We start from the raw sequence: 11162 nt of genomic DNA, 5'->3' as shown, positions 1-11162 counted from the left end.
TACCTGTAACATATTTTTTAATTCTTTTTTAGGCCTTAAGCTATATTTTATACTAAAAATAATTAAAATTAAATTAATAAAACCACTTAAATAATAAATTAAAATTATTACTGGTGTTAACCCTCAAATTTAAAAAAAAAAAAAGGTTTGTTAATCCAAAATTCAACTTAAAGGTAAGTAGAAGCTAACAAAGTTTATTACTCGATAGTTGAGATATTTCATTTAATTTTGATCTTTGTGCATATGAAAAAATATTAGTTGTAAATTTGTAAAACAAAATCTCAATTAACTAAAAATTAGTCCACATGTGCAAAAGAAATGTGACAACCGAAGTACCAAACTAGACATTCGAAACCGTTAGTGAAAAACAGTGGTTAGGTAAATGTAATTTTCACACAAAGAACCAGTTGTCACTTGGCGTGTCTGTCGGTGACTCAGTGGTGTTTGTCTGTAAGAATCACACGAAGCCTCTTCAATTCAATTAACAGCACACACTTTCCTTTCCTTTTTATGAAATGAAATGAAAATCAACAACAACTCATACTCCTCAACTCGCACATGCAATGCAATAATAATAAAACACTAATCAGAACACTCTATTTCTATTTCTTCTTCTTCTTACAATTCATACTTCAACTCTCTCTCTCTCTCTCTCTCTCTCTCTCTCATACGGATGCATCGTGTAACCGTTTCTCTTCTCACTCTTTGAAGGTTCTTTTCTATCTTTCGTTGACTCATACATACACTGCACTCTTTTCACATTCATCTTTTGATCGCGTGCTTGATCTGATTAATTTCTCAAATTTGCATTTATAATTATGCTTCAACTTCAATTACCGTGTCAAATTCATGATTTCACAGTGAGGCTTTGATGTTCTGACACTGTCTCCAGTATAGATCTGGAGAAGGGAACTGATCCTTCTTTAGAGAGACTCTTGGAGTGACGATGGCGACCGCACTGACTTGGAGATTTGCTTCCAACAATGGCACCACCCTTGCTGCTAATGATTTGGTATATTTCATATTTTCTATTCTTTTAGGATTTTGAGTTTGTATTCGTATTGGTAATGAGCATGAAGATGAAGATGTAGTTTCGTGGATCTTCGTTTACTTTGTGAAAATATTTTCTATTTTCATTGCCTAAAATTTGTGTTAATTTTACTCGCTAACAAAAAGATCATACACTCTTTGAAGTTGAACAATTGCGTGCATTTTTTAGAAAATGAAAATAGAAACTGTTTTCACAGAGTAAAATTGGCGACTGTTTAGGATTTTAAATTTAATTTACAGTTACTCTGGTATAACAGAAATTCCAGACAGTTGTGAGATGATATAGTAACATTTGCAATTAAAAATAACTGTAAAACCGAAGTTAAGGCTTTAGACTGCAATTTAAGACCACTTTGAGTGCATTCCTTCTACCAAACAATTTTGGAGTCGAGGCTCTTGGGTTTCATTCTACTATTTTTTTCTTCTCATCTCCAGTTTCTATTTCTTCAAAACAAGACGTTCAAGGTTTTATGTATATATGATGAGAAGTATTCTATTTTAGATATTGAGGATTATCTGTTACGCACTAAATCTTGTTAATATACGCTGCTGCATATAATTGTCAGTTGATCCTAAAATGGGGTGCAGGGCTATACTAGAAATCGAAAAAAAGGTGGCATTTTTAGATTGTTTGTTTACGTATCTAATCTAACATAGCATTCATGACCATCTTTATAAGTGGGTTAGTTGTAGCGTTTTCTCCACACAAGAGCGCAATATAAATGTGGATCACTACCAACATTACATATGCTGTATACTTTTATACTCCATTTTGAATTTCTTCTCTGTTTTGCTCAGTAAGATGCAATCCTAAATTAAAAAAGTAAACTGTTATGGAAGCTACAACCATCAATACCTAGAAAATATTTTCTTGATATGGACTATGGAGTATAATCAAGTCGTGATATGTTATGGTTGACCTATTATCCATCACAACTTGATTTCTGTTTCTCCTCATACCATTATTAGCTTTCTATCTGTAGCTATCATTGTGAATAAGGGCAAGAATAAAGGGGTACACGGGTTTTGCATGTTACATGTAAATAAAAAAATAAAGTTGAACTTCAAGATTGATATTTATCCATAACCGCATCTAGCATTTCCCCCTATTATGTTAGCGTTACTTTCAATGTTAGCAATTTAGAGATATACATACATTCCATTTAACCTTCTCCACTGTCATTCTTTCAATTGCAGGAAAGAAATGGTGATGGCAAGGCTCAAGATTCTGAGGCTCCAACTCCCCATTCTGTTCTGAAAATGGGATTGAGGTCGGTTACAATGTAAAACATGTCTAAATATTATGTCAAAAAGGAATATTCTTCAGCCTGGACAAAACAATGAATCAGTTGCTTGAAATGCTCTACTAAAATCAATGTATTTTTTTTCCTTGTGTTGACACATTTTTGTGATTTGGCAATTGTGCCGATGCTTGCTGCCAAGTAAGCTAGCATCCGTGAATCTCGCCTGTTGTGTTATAGGCTGTCATCCCAAAAAGTCAGACTTAAAACTGTTTTTTTTTTTTCCTGAGAATCTCATTCATGGAAGATAAGATTGTGAGGCTTTGGCTATATTGCGTATATGCTCTCTAATCTTAGAACCATCAGACTTAATAATATGAATTTGAGTTGAGCATAAATTCTAATATGTAACTTTTAGTATCTTATATTCCTTACGGGTTGCAGAGAACGTAGCAGCAGCGGCATGGAGGATACAGATGGGACATTAGCAAGTATTGCTCAATGCATTGAGCAGCTGCGTCACAACTCGTCTTCTATGCAAGAGAAAGCGCATTCCTTGAAGCAATTATTGGAGCTTATTGATACGCGTGAAAATGCTTTCAGTGCAGTTGGATCTCATTCTCAGGCAGTTCCGGTGCTTGTTTCCCTTCTCCGATCAGGGTCGTTAAGTGTGAAGATACAGGCAGCAACTGTCTTGGGCTCACTTTGTAAAGAAAACGAGTTAAGGGTGAAAGTCTTGCTTGGAGGATGCATTCCTCCTTTGCTCGGTCTACTGAAGTCCAGTTCAGAAGAAGGTCAAGTAGCTGCTGCAAAGACCATTTTTGCTGTTTCTCAAGGTGATGCCAAAGATCACGTTGGATCAAAAATCTTTTCAACTGAAGGAGTTGTTCCAGTGCTCTGGGAACAGCTGCAAAAGGGCCTAAAAAGTGGAAGTGTAGTAGATAGTTTATTGACTGGAGCATTAAAAAATCTCTACAGCAGTACTGAGAGATTCTGGAATTCGACAATACAGGCTGGAGGAGTGGACATATTACTGAAGTTACTGACAACAGGACAGTCTAGCACATTAGCGAATGTGTGCTTTTTACTTGCCTGTATGATGATGGAAGATGCATCTTTTTGTTCAAAGGTATTGACAGCAGATGCAACAAAACAACTCCTCAAACTTTTAGGCCCTGGTAATGATGCCCCAGTTAGAGCTGAAGCAGCTGGTGCTATTAAATCTCTATCTGCCCAGTGCCAAGATGCAAGGAAAGAGATAGCCAATTATAATGGCATTCCTGCTTTGATTAATGCTACCATAGCTCCTTCCAAAGAGTTCATGCAAGGTGAGTATGCTCAAGCAATACAGGAGAATGCTATGTGTGCTCTTGCAAACATATCTGGTGGTTTGTCTTATGTCATCTCCAGCCTTGGTCAAAGCCTTGAATCATGCTCCTCACCGACCCAAACTTCCGACACATTGGGAGCTTTAGCTTCAGCTCTTATGATATATGACGATAAGGCAGAATCTACTAGAGCATCAGATCCTTTGGCTGTTGAGCAGACATTACTCGAGCAATTTAAACCTCACTCGCCCTTCCTTGTGCAGGAAAGGACCATCGAAGCTCTGGCCAGTTTGTATGGAAATCCTATACTCTCACTTAAACTTGCAAATTCTGATGCAAAGCGTTTGCTTGTTGGTTTAATAACAATGGCTGCTAATGAAGTGCAAGATGAGCTCTTAAAAGCTCTCTTGACACTGTGCAATAGTGAATGCAGTCTATGGCGTGCGCTTCAAGGCCGCGAAGGAGTTCAGCTATTGATATCTCTTTTGGGGCTTTCATCAGAACAGCAACAAGAATGCGCTGTTGCCCTGCTCTGTCTTTTGTCTAATGAAAATGATGAAAGTAAATGGTCCATTACTGCTGCTGGTGGTATACCTCCACTTGTTCAAATTTTGGAGTCAGGATCTGCAAAAGCGAAGGAAGACTCGGCAACAATCCTCAGGAACCTATGTGATCACAGTGAGGATATACGTGCTTGTGTTGAAAGCGCTGATGCAGTTCCTGCGCTGTTGTGGCTATTGAAGAATGGAAGCCCAAATGGGAAGGAGATTGCAGCTAAGACCTTGAATCACTTAATTCATAAATCTGATACAGCAACTATCAGTCAGCTTACAGCATTATTGACCAGTGATCTACCTGAGTCTAAGGTTTATGTTTTAGATGCTTTGAGGAGTATGCTTTCTGTTGTTTCTCTTAGTGACCTTCTACATGAAGGTAGTGCTGCTAGTGATGCAATCGATACAATGATAAAATTATTGAGCTGCACAAAAGAAGAAACTCAGGCAAAGTCAGCATCAGCTTTGTCAGGAATTTTTGAAACAAGGAAAGATGTGCGAGAAAGTAAAATTGCTGTTAAAACTCTTTGGTCAGCCATCAAGTTGCTTAATGTTGAATCTAGAAGTATCTTAGTGGAGTCCTCACGCTGCCTAGCTGCAATATTTCTTTCCATCAAAGAGAACAGGGAGGTAGCTATTAATGCGAGAGATGCATTATCCTCCCTAGTTACACTAGCTAGCTCTTCAGTTTTGGAGGTAGCAGAGCTGGCAACTTGTGCTGTGGCAAATCTTCTTTTGGATAGTGAAGTTGCTGAGAATGCTGTTGTGGAGGAAGTTATTTTGCCTGCTACCAGAGTATTGCGTGAAGGCACAAAATATGGAAAAACACATGCAGCAGCAGCAATTGCTCGCCTTTTGCATTCTAGGCAAGTTGATTGTGCTGTAAATGACTGTGTGAATCGTGCTGGTACTGTTCTTGCATTAGTTTCTTTCTTAGATTCTGCTATTGATGAACCTGTTGCAACAACAGAGGCTCTAGAAGCACTTGCCATTCTATCAAGGTTGAAAGAGACCACTGCAATTAGTAAACCTGCTTGGATGATTTTGGCCGAATTTCCTAAAAGCATAAGCCCAATAGTTCTGTCAATTTCCGATTCAACACCAGTGTTGCAGGATAAAGCTATTGAAATATTATCTCGATTATGTAAGGATCAGCCTTCTGTGTTAGGAGAGAATGTTGCTACTGCATCTGGATGCATATCTTCAATAGCTAAGAGGATAATCAATTCCACTTCTACAAATCTGAAGGTCAAAATTGGGGGAGCTGCAATTCTGATTTGTGCTGCTAAAGAAAATCATCAAAGGCTTGTGGAGGATCTAAATTTATCAAACTTGTGTGCAGATCTTGTACAGTCGCTCGTTGATATGGTTATTTCTTCACAGGCTACTTTGATCAATCAGGACGATGTCAACAAGGAACTCATCAGCATTTGCAGGCATACAAAAGACGCCAATGATGGTAAATTGACAAACAGCATATCTGGTGCTGATGTAGCTTTATGGTTACTCTCTGTTCTTGCTTGTCATGACGAAAAATGTAGAATTTCAATAATGGAGGCTGGAGCGATTGAGATTTTCACCGACATGATTGCAAATTTTTCCTCACAATACAATCAGGTATTCAAGTGCCTAATTCACTATTTTTCATTCATTCTGACGTAAATAGATAGTACTATTTATGTCAAATATTTACTTATCAGCATGAAGTCGCCCTTAGCCATCAAATACATAGTTAAATAGCAGATTAGTATTCCTATAATTTTTGTATATCAACATTTGCTACTCTATGGCGACCATGCAGATTGACGATAAAGAAGATAGCAGCATGTGGATTTGTGCTATGTTGTTGGCAATATTATTTCAAGATAGGGATATCATACGAGCACATGCAACAATGAAATCTATACCAGCCCTTGCCAATTTATTGAAGTCAGAGGAATCAGCAAACAAATATTTTGCTGCACAGTCAATAGCTAGCTTAGTCTGTAACGGTAGCAGGGGAACTCTTCTATCTGTTGCAAATTCTGGGGTGGCAGGTGGACTTATCTCCTTGCTTGGCTGTGCTGATGTTGATATACGGGATCTTCTGGAACTGTCTAATGAATTTTCTTTGGTGCCTTTTCCCGATCAAGTTGCTCTTGAGAGGCTGTTTAGAGTTGATGACATTAGAGTTGGTGCCACTTCTCGGAAGGCAATACCTGCCCTAGTTGATCTGCTCAAACCGATTCCAGATCGCCCAGGAGCACCATTTCTAGCACTAGGGATTTTGACTCAGCTTGCTAGAGATTGCCCATCAAATAAGATTGTAATGGTAGAGTCTGGGGCCATAGAGGCACTTACTAAGTATCTTTCACTGGGTCCACAAGATGCCATTGAAGAAGCTGCTACAGATCTGTTAGGTATTTTGTTTAGCAATGCTGAGATAAGGAGACACGAGTCAGCCTTTGGTGCTGTTACTCAACTCGTAGCCGTGTTACGTTTAGGAGGAAGAGCTGCAAGGTATAGTGCTGCTAAAGCCTTGGAAAGTTTATTCTCAGCTGACAACATTAGAAATGCAGAGACTGCTCGGCAAGCTGTTCAGCCCTTGGTGGAGATTCTTAATACTGGTTTAGAGAGAGAGCAACATGCTGCGATTTCTGCGTTAGTTAAGTTACTGAGTGAAAATCCTGCAAGAGCACTTGCTGTTGCTGATGTTGAGACGAATGCCATTGATGTTCTTTGCAAAATTCTTTCATCAGGTTGTTCAATGGATCTCAAAGGGGATGCTGCCGAATTATGCTGCGTTCTTTTTGGAAATACAAGGATTCGATCCACAGTGGCTGCTGCACGGTGTGTTGAACCTCTGGTCTCTCTCCTTGTAACTGAGTTTAGTCCTGCTCATCATTCAGTTGTACGGGCATTGGATAGGCTTGTTGGCGATGAGAAATTGGCTGATTTGGTTGTTGCACGTGGTGCAGTTATTCCTCTTGTTGGCCTACTTTTTGGTACGAACTTTGTACTCCATGAGGCCATTTCCAGAGCTCTGGTCAAGTTAGGAAAAGATCGACCTTCTTGTAAAATGGAAATGGTGAAAGCTGGTGTCATTGAATGCATACTTGACATCCTTCATGAAGCACCTGATTATCTCTGTGCAGCTTTTGCTGAATTGTTACGTATATTGACCAACAATGCTAGCATAGCCAAAGGATCATCAGCTGCTAAAGTGGTTGAACCCCTGTTCTTTTTGCTAACAAGACAAGAATTTGGGCCCAATGGACAACATAGTGTGTTGCAGGTTTTGGTTAATATCTTAGAGCATCCGCAGTGCCGTGCTGATTATAGATTAACTTCTCACCAAACTATTGAACCGCTCATCCCCTTGCTTGATTCTCAAACAGATACAGTGCAGCAGTTGGTTGCCGAGCTTCTATCCCATTTACTTTTAGAAGAAGACCTTCAGAAGGATCCAGTGACACAACAAGTAATTGGCCCTCTTGTGCGAGTTCTTGGTTCAGGCATGCAAATATTGCAGCAGAGAGCTTTGAAGGCCCTTGTCAGTATTGCAGATGTATGGCCCAATGAAATTGCAAAAGAGGGTGGTGTTATTGAAATTTCCAAAGTGATATTGCAAGCCGACCCTTCCATTCCTCATGTTTTATGGGAATCTGCTGCCTCTGTTTTGGCAAGTATTCTGCAATTTAGTTCGGAATTCTACTTAGAAATTCCTGTTGCTGTTTTGGTAAGGTTGCTTCAATCTGGATCAGAGAGCACAATTAGTGGTGCATTAAATGCTCTTCTTGTGTTGGAAAGTGATGATGAAACTAGTGCAGCTGCGGAGGCAATGGCTGAAAGTGGTGCCATAGAGGCTCTCTTGGAGCTCCTTACATCTCATCAGTGTGAGGACACTGCCGCAAGACTCTTAGAAGTATTGCTTAACAATGTAAAGATTAGAGAAACAAAGGTCACTAAATCAGCCATCTTACCATTATCCCAGTACCTGTTGGATCCTCAAACTCAAGCACAACAAGCGAGGTTATTAGCAACTTTGGCTCTTGGTGATCTATTCCAGAATGAGAGTCTTGCTCGGACAGCTGATGCAGCCTCAGCTTGTCATGCTTTAGTGAATGTGCTTATAGACCAACCCACTGAAGAAATGAAAGTTGTTGCCATATGTGCTCTGCAGAACCTTGTGATGCACAGTCGAGCAAATAAAAGAGCAGTTGCAGAGGCCAGTGGGGTTCAGGTTATACTGGATCTGATTGGTTCAAGTGATCCTGAAACATCTGTTCAGGCTGCAATGTTTATTAAACTTCTCTTTTCAAATCATACTATTCAAGAGTATGCCGTTAGTGAAACAGTCAGAGCGATAACTGGTAAGTTCTTTGCCACCATGCGATGTTAACAATTGTTTTTATTCTGAACAATTTTGTGATATCTTATCCTCTTTTTACTTAAAAATGATGCATTATTTTTTATGCGGCCATTTAAAAAGCAGGTTTTTTTTTTATCCTTTCATAGATTAACTTAATGGATCCAAATACGGTTTATGATAGACATTATGGCGTAATTTGATCAATGTGGCCGACCCCACTCAGTGGGATAAGGCTTGGGTGTTGTTGTTTCATCAACTAACTGATAAATCTCCGTAAATGCATTTTTCTTGCTTTTGCAAGCTGGTGCATAACTTGGTTTCCACAATATTTTCAGTTAAAAAAACCAATAATGTTACTTATGAACAAGTTAACAAATCTTTTGAAAAATATTAAAGCTGATTTTTGGAAAGCGACACTGTTTGATTCATGTAATCAATTCATACTGGTAGGAAAAGCCAGGCTGTTGTTGTTGGACATGTTTATGCTATATAAACTCTTATAGCAAAAATGGGCACGTAGGCTTGTACTAGGTATTCATTTAGTGACCGAAAATATTTGTCTAACTTGAAAGACTCTGTTAAACGGAGATGAAGTTGTTGTTTTTAATCTTGAGTGTATTGATAAATGATGGTGATATCACGTGTAACTGAAATACTCATTTATAATTTATCACTTTCTGTCTCTCTTCAGTACGTAAGCATGGCCTAACAAAGTTTTTTACGGTCTTGTATCAACTTATCATGTGTTTATTTATAAGTTGCTTCATGAAGCTAACTGAAATACTCGCATTTATAATTTATCTCTTTCTGCCTCTCTTCAGTATGTAAGGCCTAACAAGGTTTTTTATGATCTTGTAGCTGCTATCGAAAAGGATTTATGGGCTACTGGAGCGGTGAACGACGAGTATCTTAAAGCCTTAAATTCTCTATTTAGCAACTTCGCACACCTGAGAGCAACTGAACCAGCAACACTTAGCATTCCACATCTGGTTACATCCTTAAAGTCAGGTTCAGAGGCCACTCAGGAAGCTGCGTTAGATGCACTTTTTCTGCTCAGGCAAGCTTGGTCAGCATGCCCAGCAGAAGTTTCAAGAGCCCAGTCCATAGCAGCCGCAGATGCTATTCCTATGTTACAGTACTTACTCCAGTCTGGCCCACCTCGGGTTCATGAGAAGGCAGAGTTTCTGTTGCAGTGTTTACCGGGGACATTGGTGGTAATTATCAAGTGTGGTAATAATATGAAGCAGTCTGTTGGAAACCCGAGTGTTTACTGCAAGCTTACACTTGGAAACAATCCTCCAAGGCAAACCAAGGTATTTTATAAAATACAATTTCATACCTATTCATTATGATCTTCTCCTCTGATGCACTAGCATTACTTGACATGGGTGACATGTTTGTTTTACTTGATTGTCAAATCCTTGTTCGTTTCCTCTTGGGCCTCTTGAGGACGAGCCACTTAAAGGAAGGACAATGTTTTGGCGAGTGTGTGATTGTATTATGTTCAACACAGAACATGTGTTTTCAGCTTAATACTAGTAATTTATATGCAACCTGTTTTAGTTTGTTTTTTCTCCTGGGAAATTTAATATGCTAATACATGATAATTATGCTGCTCAGGTGGTCTCAACCGGCCCTAACCCAGAGTGGGATGAGAGTTTCTCATGGTCCTTCGAGAGTCCTCCAAAAGGCCAGAAGCTTCAAATTTCTTGCAAAAACAAGAGTAAAATGGGAAAGGTAACTGAGGGAAAATTGGACTAATAATAAATAACTCTTCTCATCTTCAGTTATTTTGCTCATACACTTAACCCCTTTTAATTTTTTATCTGATGACAGAGTTCATTTGGGAAAGTGACGATCCAGATTGAGCGGGTGGTGATGCTGGGGACAGTATCGGGAGAGTACACATTGTTGCCAGAAAGTAAAAGCGGTCCTTCAAGAAATTTAGAAATAGAATTTCAATGGTCTAACAAATGATACCCATTACCTCTAGCGTCATGCTTTGAAATTGAAACACAGGGTTCATGGTTGGAAAGGAAATTTTGTTCAACCTTTGGATTATTTAATTTATTTACCATAGTGTATATATCAACAGTTGTTCGTTTTTTTTTTTTTTTTTTTTTTTTTTGTGTCTATAATCAGTCCCAAACAAAACAATTCTTTTGTCGTAATATTCTTTTGTAATTTGATCATTCATTTCCTAGTTTAGACACAAGCAAGGGGCACGGAGATCAGGTCTGCCTCGAGTTTCTTGTATGCCTTTTGCTGTTATCAATTTTTCGTTTATGGGGTTGTAATTTGTAAACTTATGCATATTTGGGAGTAAATTAAATGTAAAAAACAATCATATAAAGTATTTGTACCAAAAGAAAAATTCCTCCTGTGATTTTTTTTACTGATTTAGTTTTGACATTATTACTGTTGCTTTTCTTAATTTCATCTAATATTTGGTGTTGCTGCTACTTGTGCGACATAAACTCAGGGTGTGTTTTACCTTATCATACCAGATTCCTCTTTTTTTTTTTAGAGGAAATCTTACTGGACTCTAGTATTTAATAGATAGGGAATATGTATAAATTTTCACGAACGGATGATGATTCACTTAAAATATTTTATCTATAGTTGTAGGCTCATGTTT

At 38.5% G+C, this 11162-nt stretch overlaps 1 protein-coding gene across 1 annotated transcript; it reads left to right on the top strand.

Moving 5' to 3' along the window:
• The first annotated feature begins 503 nt into the window (after nt 1–503).
• Nucleotides 504–10923, top strand: LOC11411495 (protein CELLULOSE SYNTHASE INTERACTIVE 1). The gene is made up of 8 exons (XM_003601960.4): nt 504–711; nt 862–1012; nt 2248–2321; nt 2736–5790; nt 5975–8525; nt 9383–9837; nt 10145–10261; nt 10361–10923. Exons 2-8 carry the CDS (start codon nt 947–949, stop codon nt 10499–10501), a joined length of 6459 nt encoding a protein of 2152 aa, XP_003602008.2. The 5' UTR covers nt 504–711; nt 862–946; the 3' UTR covers nt 10502–10923.
• Nucleotides 10924–11162: the final 239 nt, after the last annotated feature.

The sequence above is a fragment of the Medicago truncatula genome, chromosome 3 (assembly GCF_003473485.1).
Source record: "Medicago truncatula cultivar Jemalong A17 chromosome 3, MtrunA17r5.0-ANR, whole genome shotgun sequence".
Taxonomy (NCBI): Eukaryota; Viridiplantae; Streptophyta; class Magnoliopsida; order Fabales; family Fabaceae; genus Medicago; species Medicago truncatula.
This window is presented reverse-complemented; position numbering and strand designations above follow the sequence as displayed.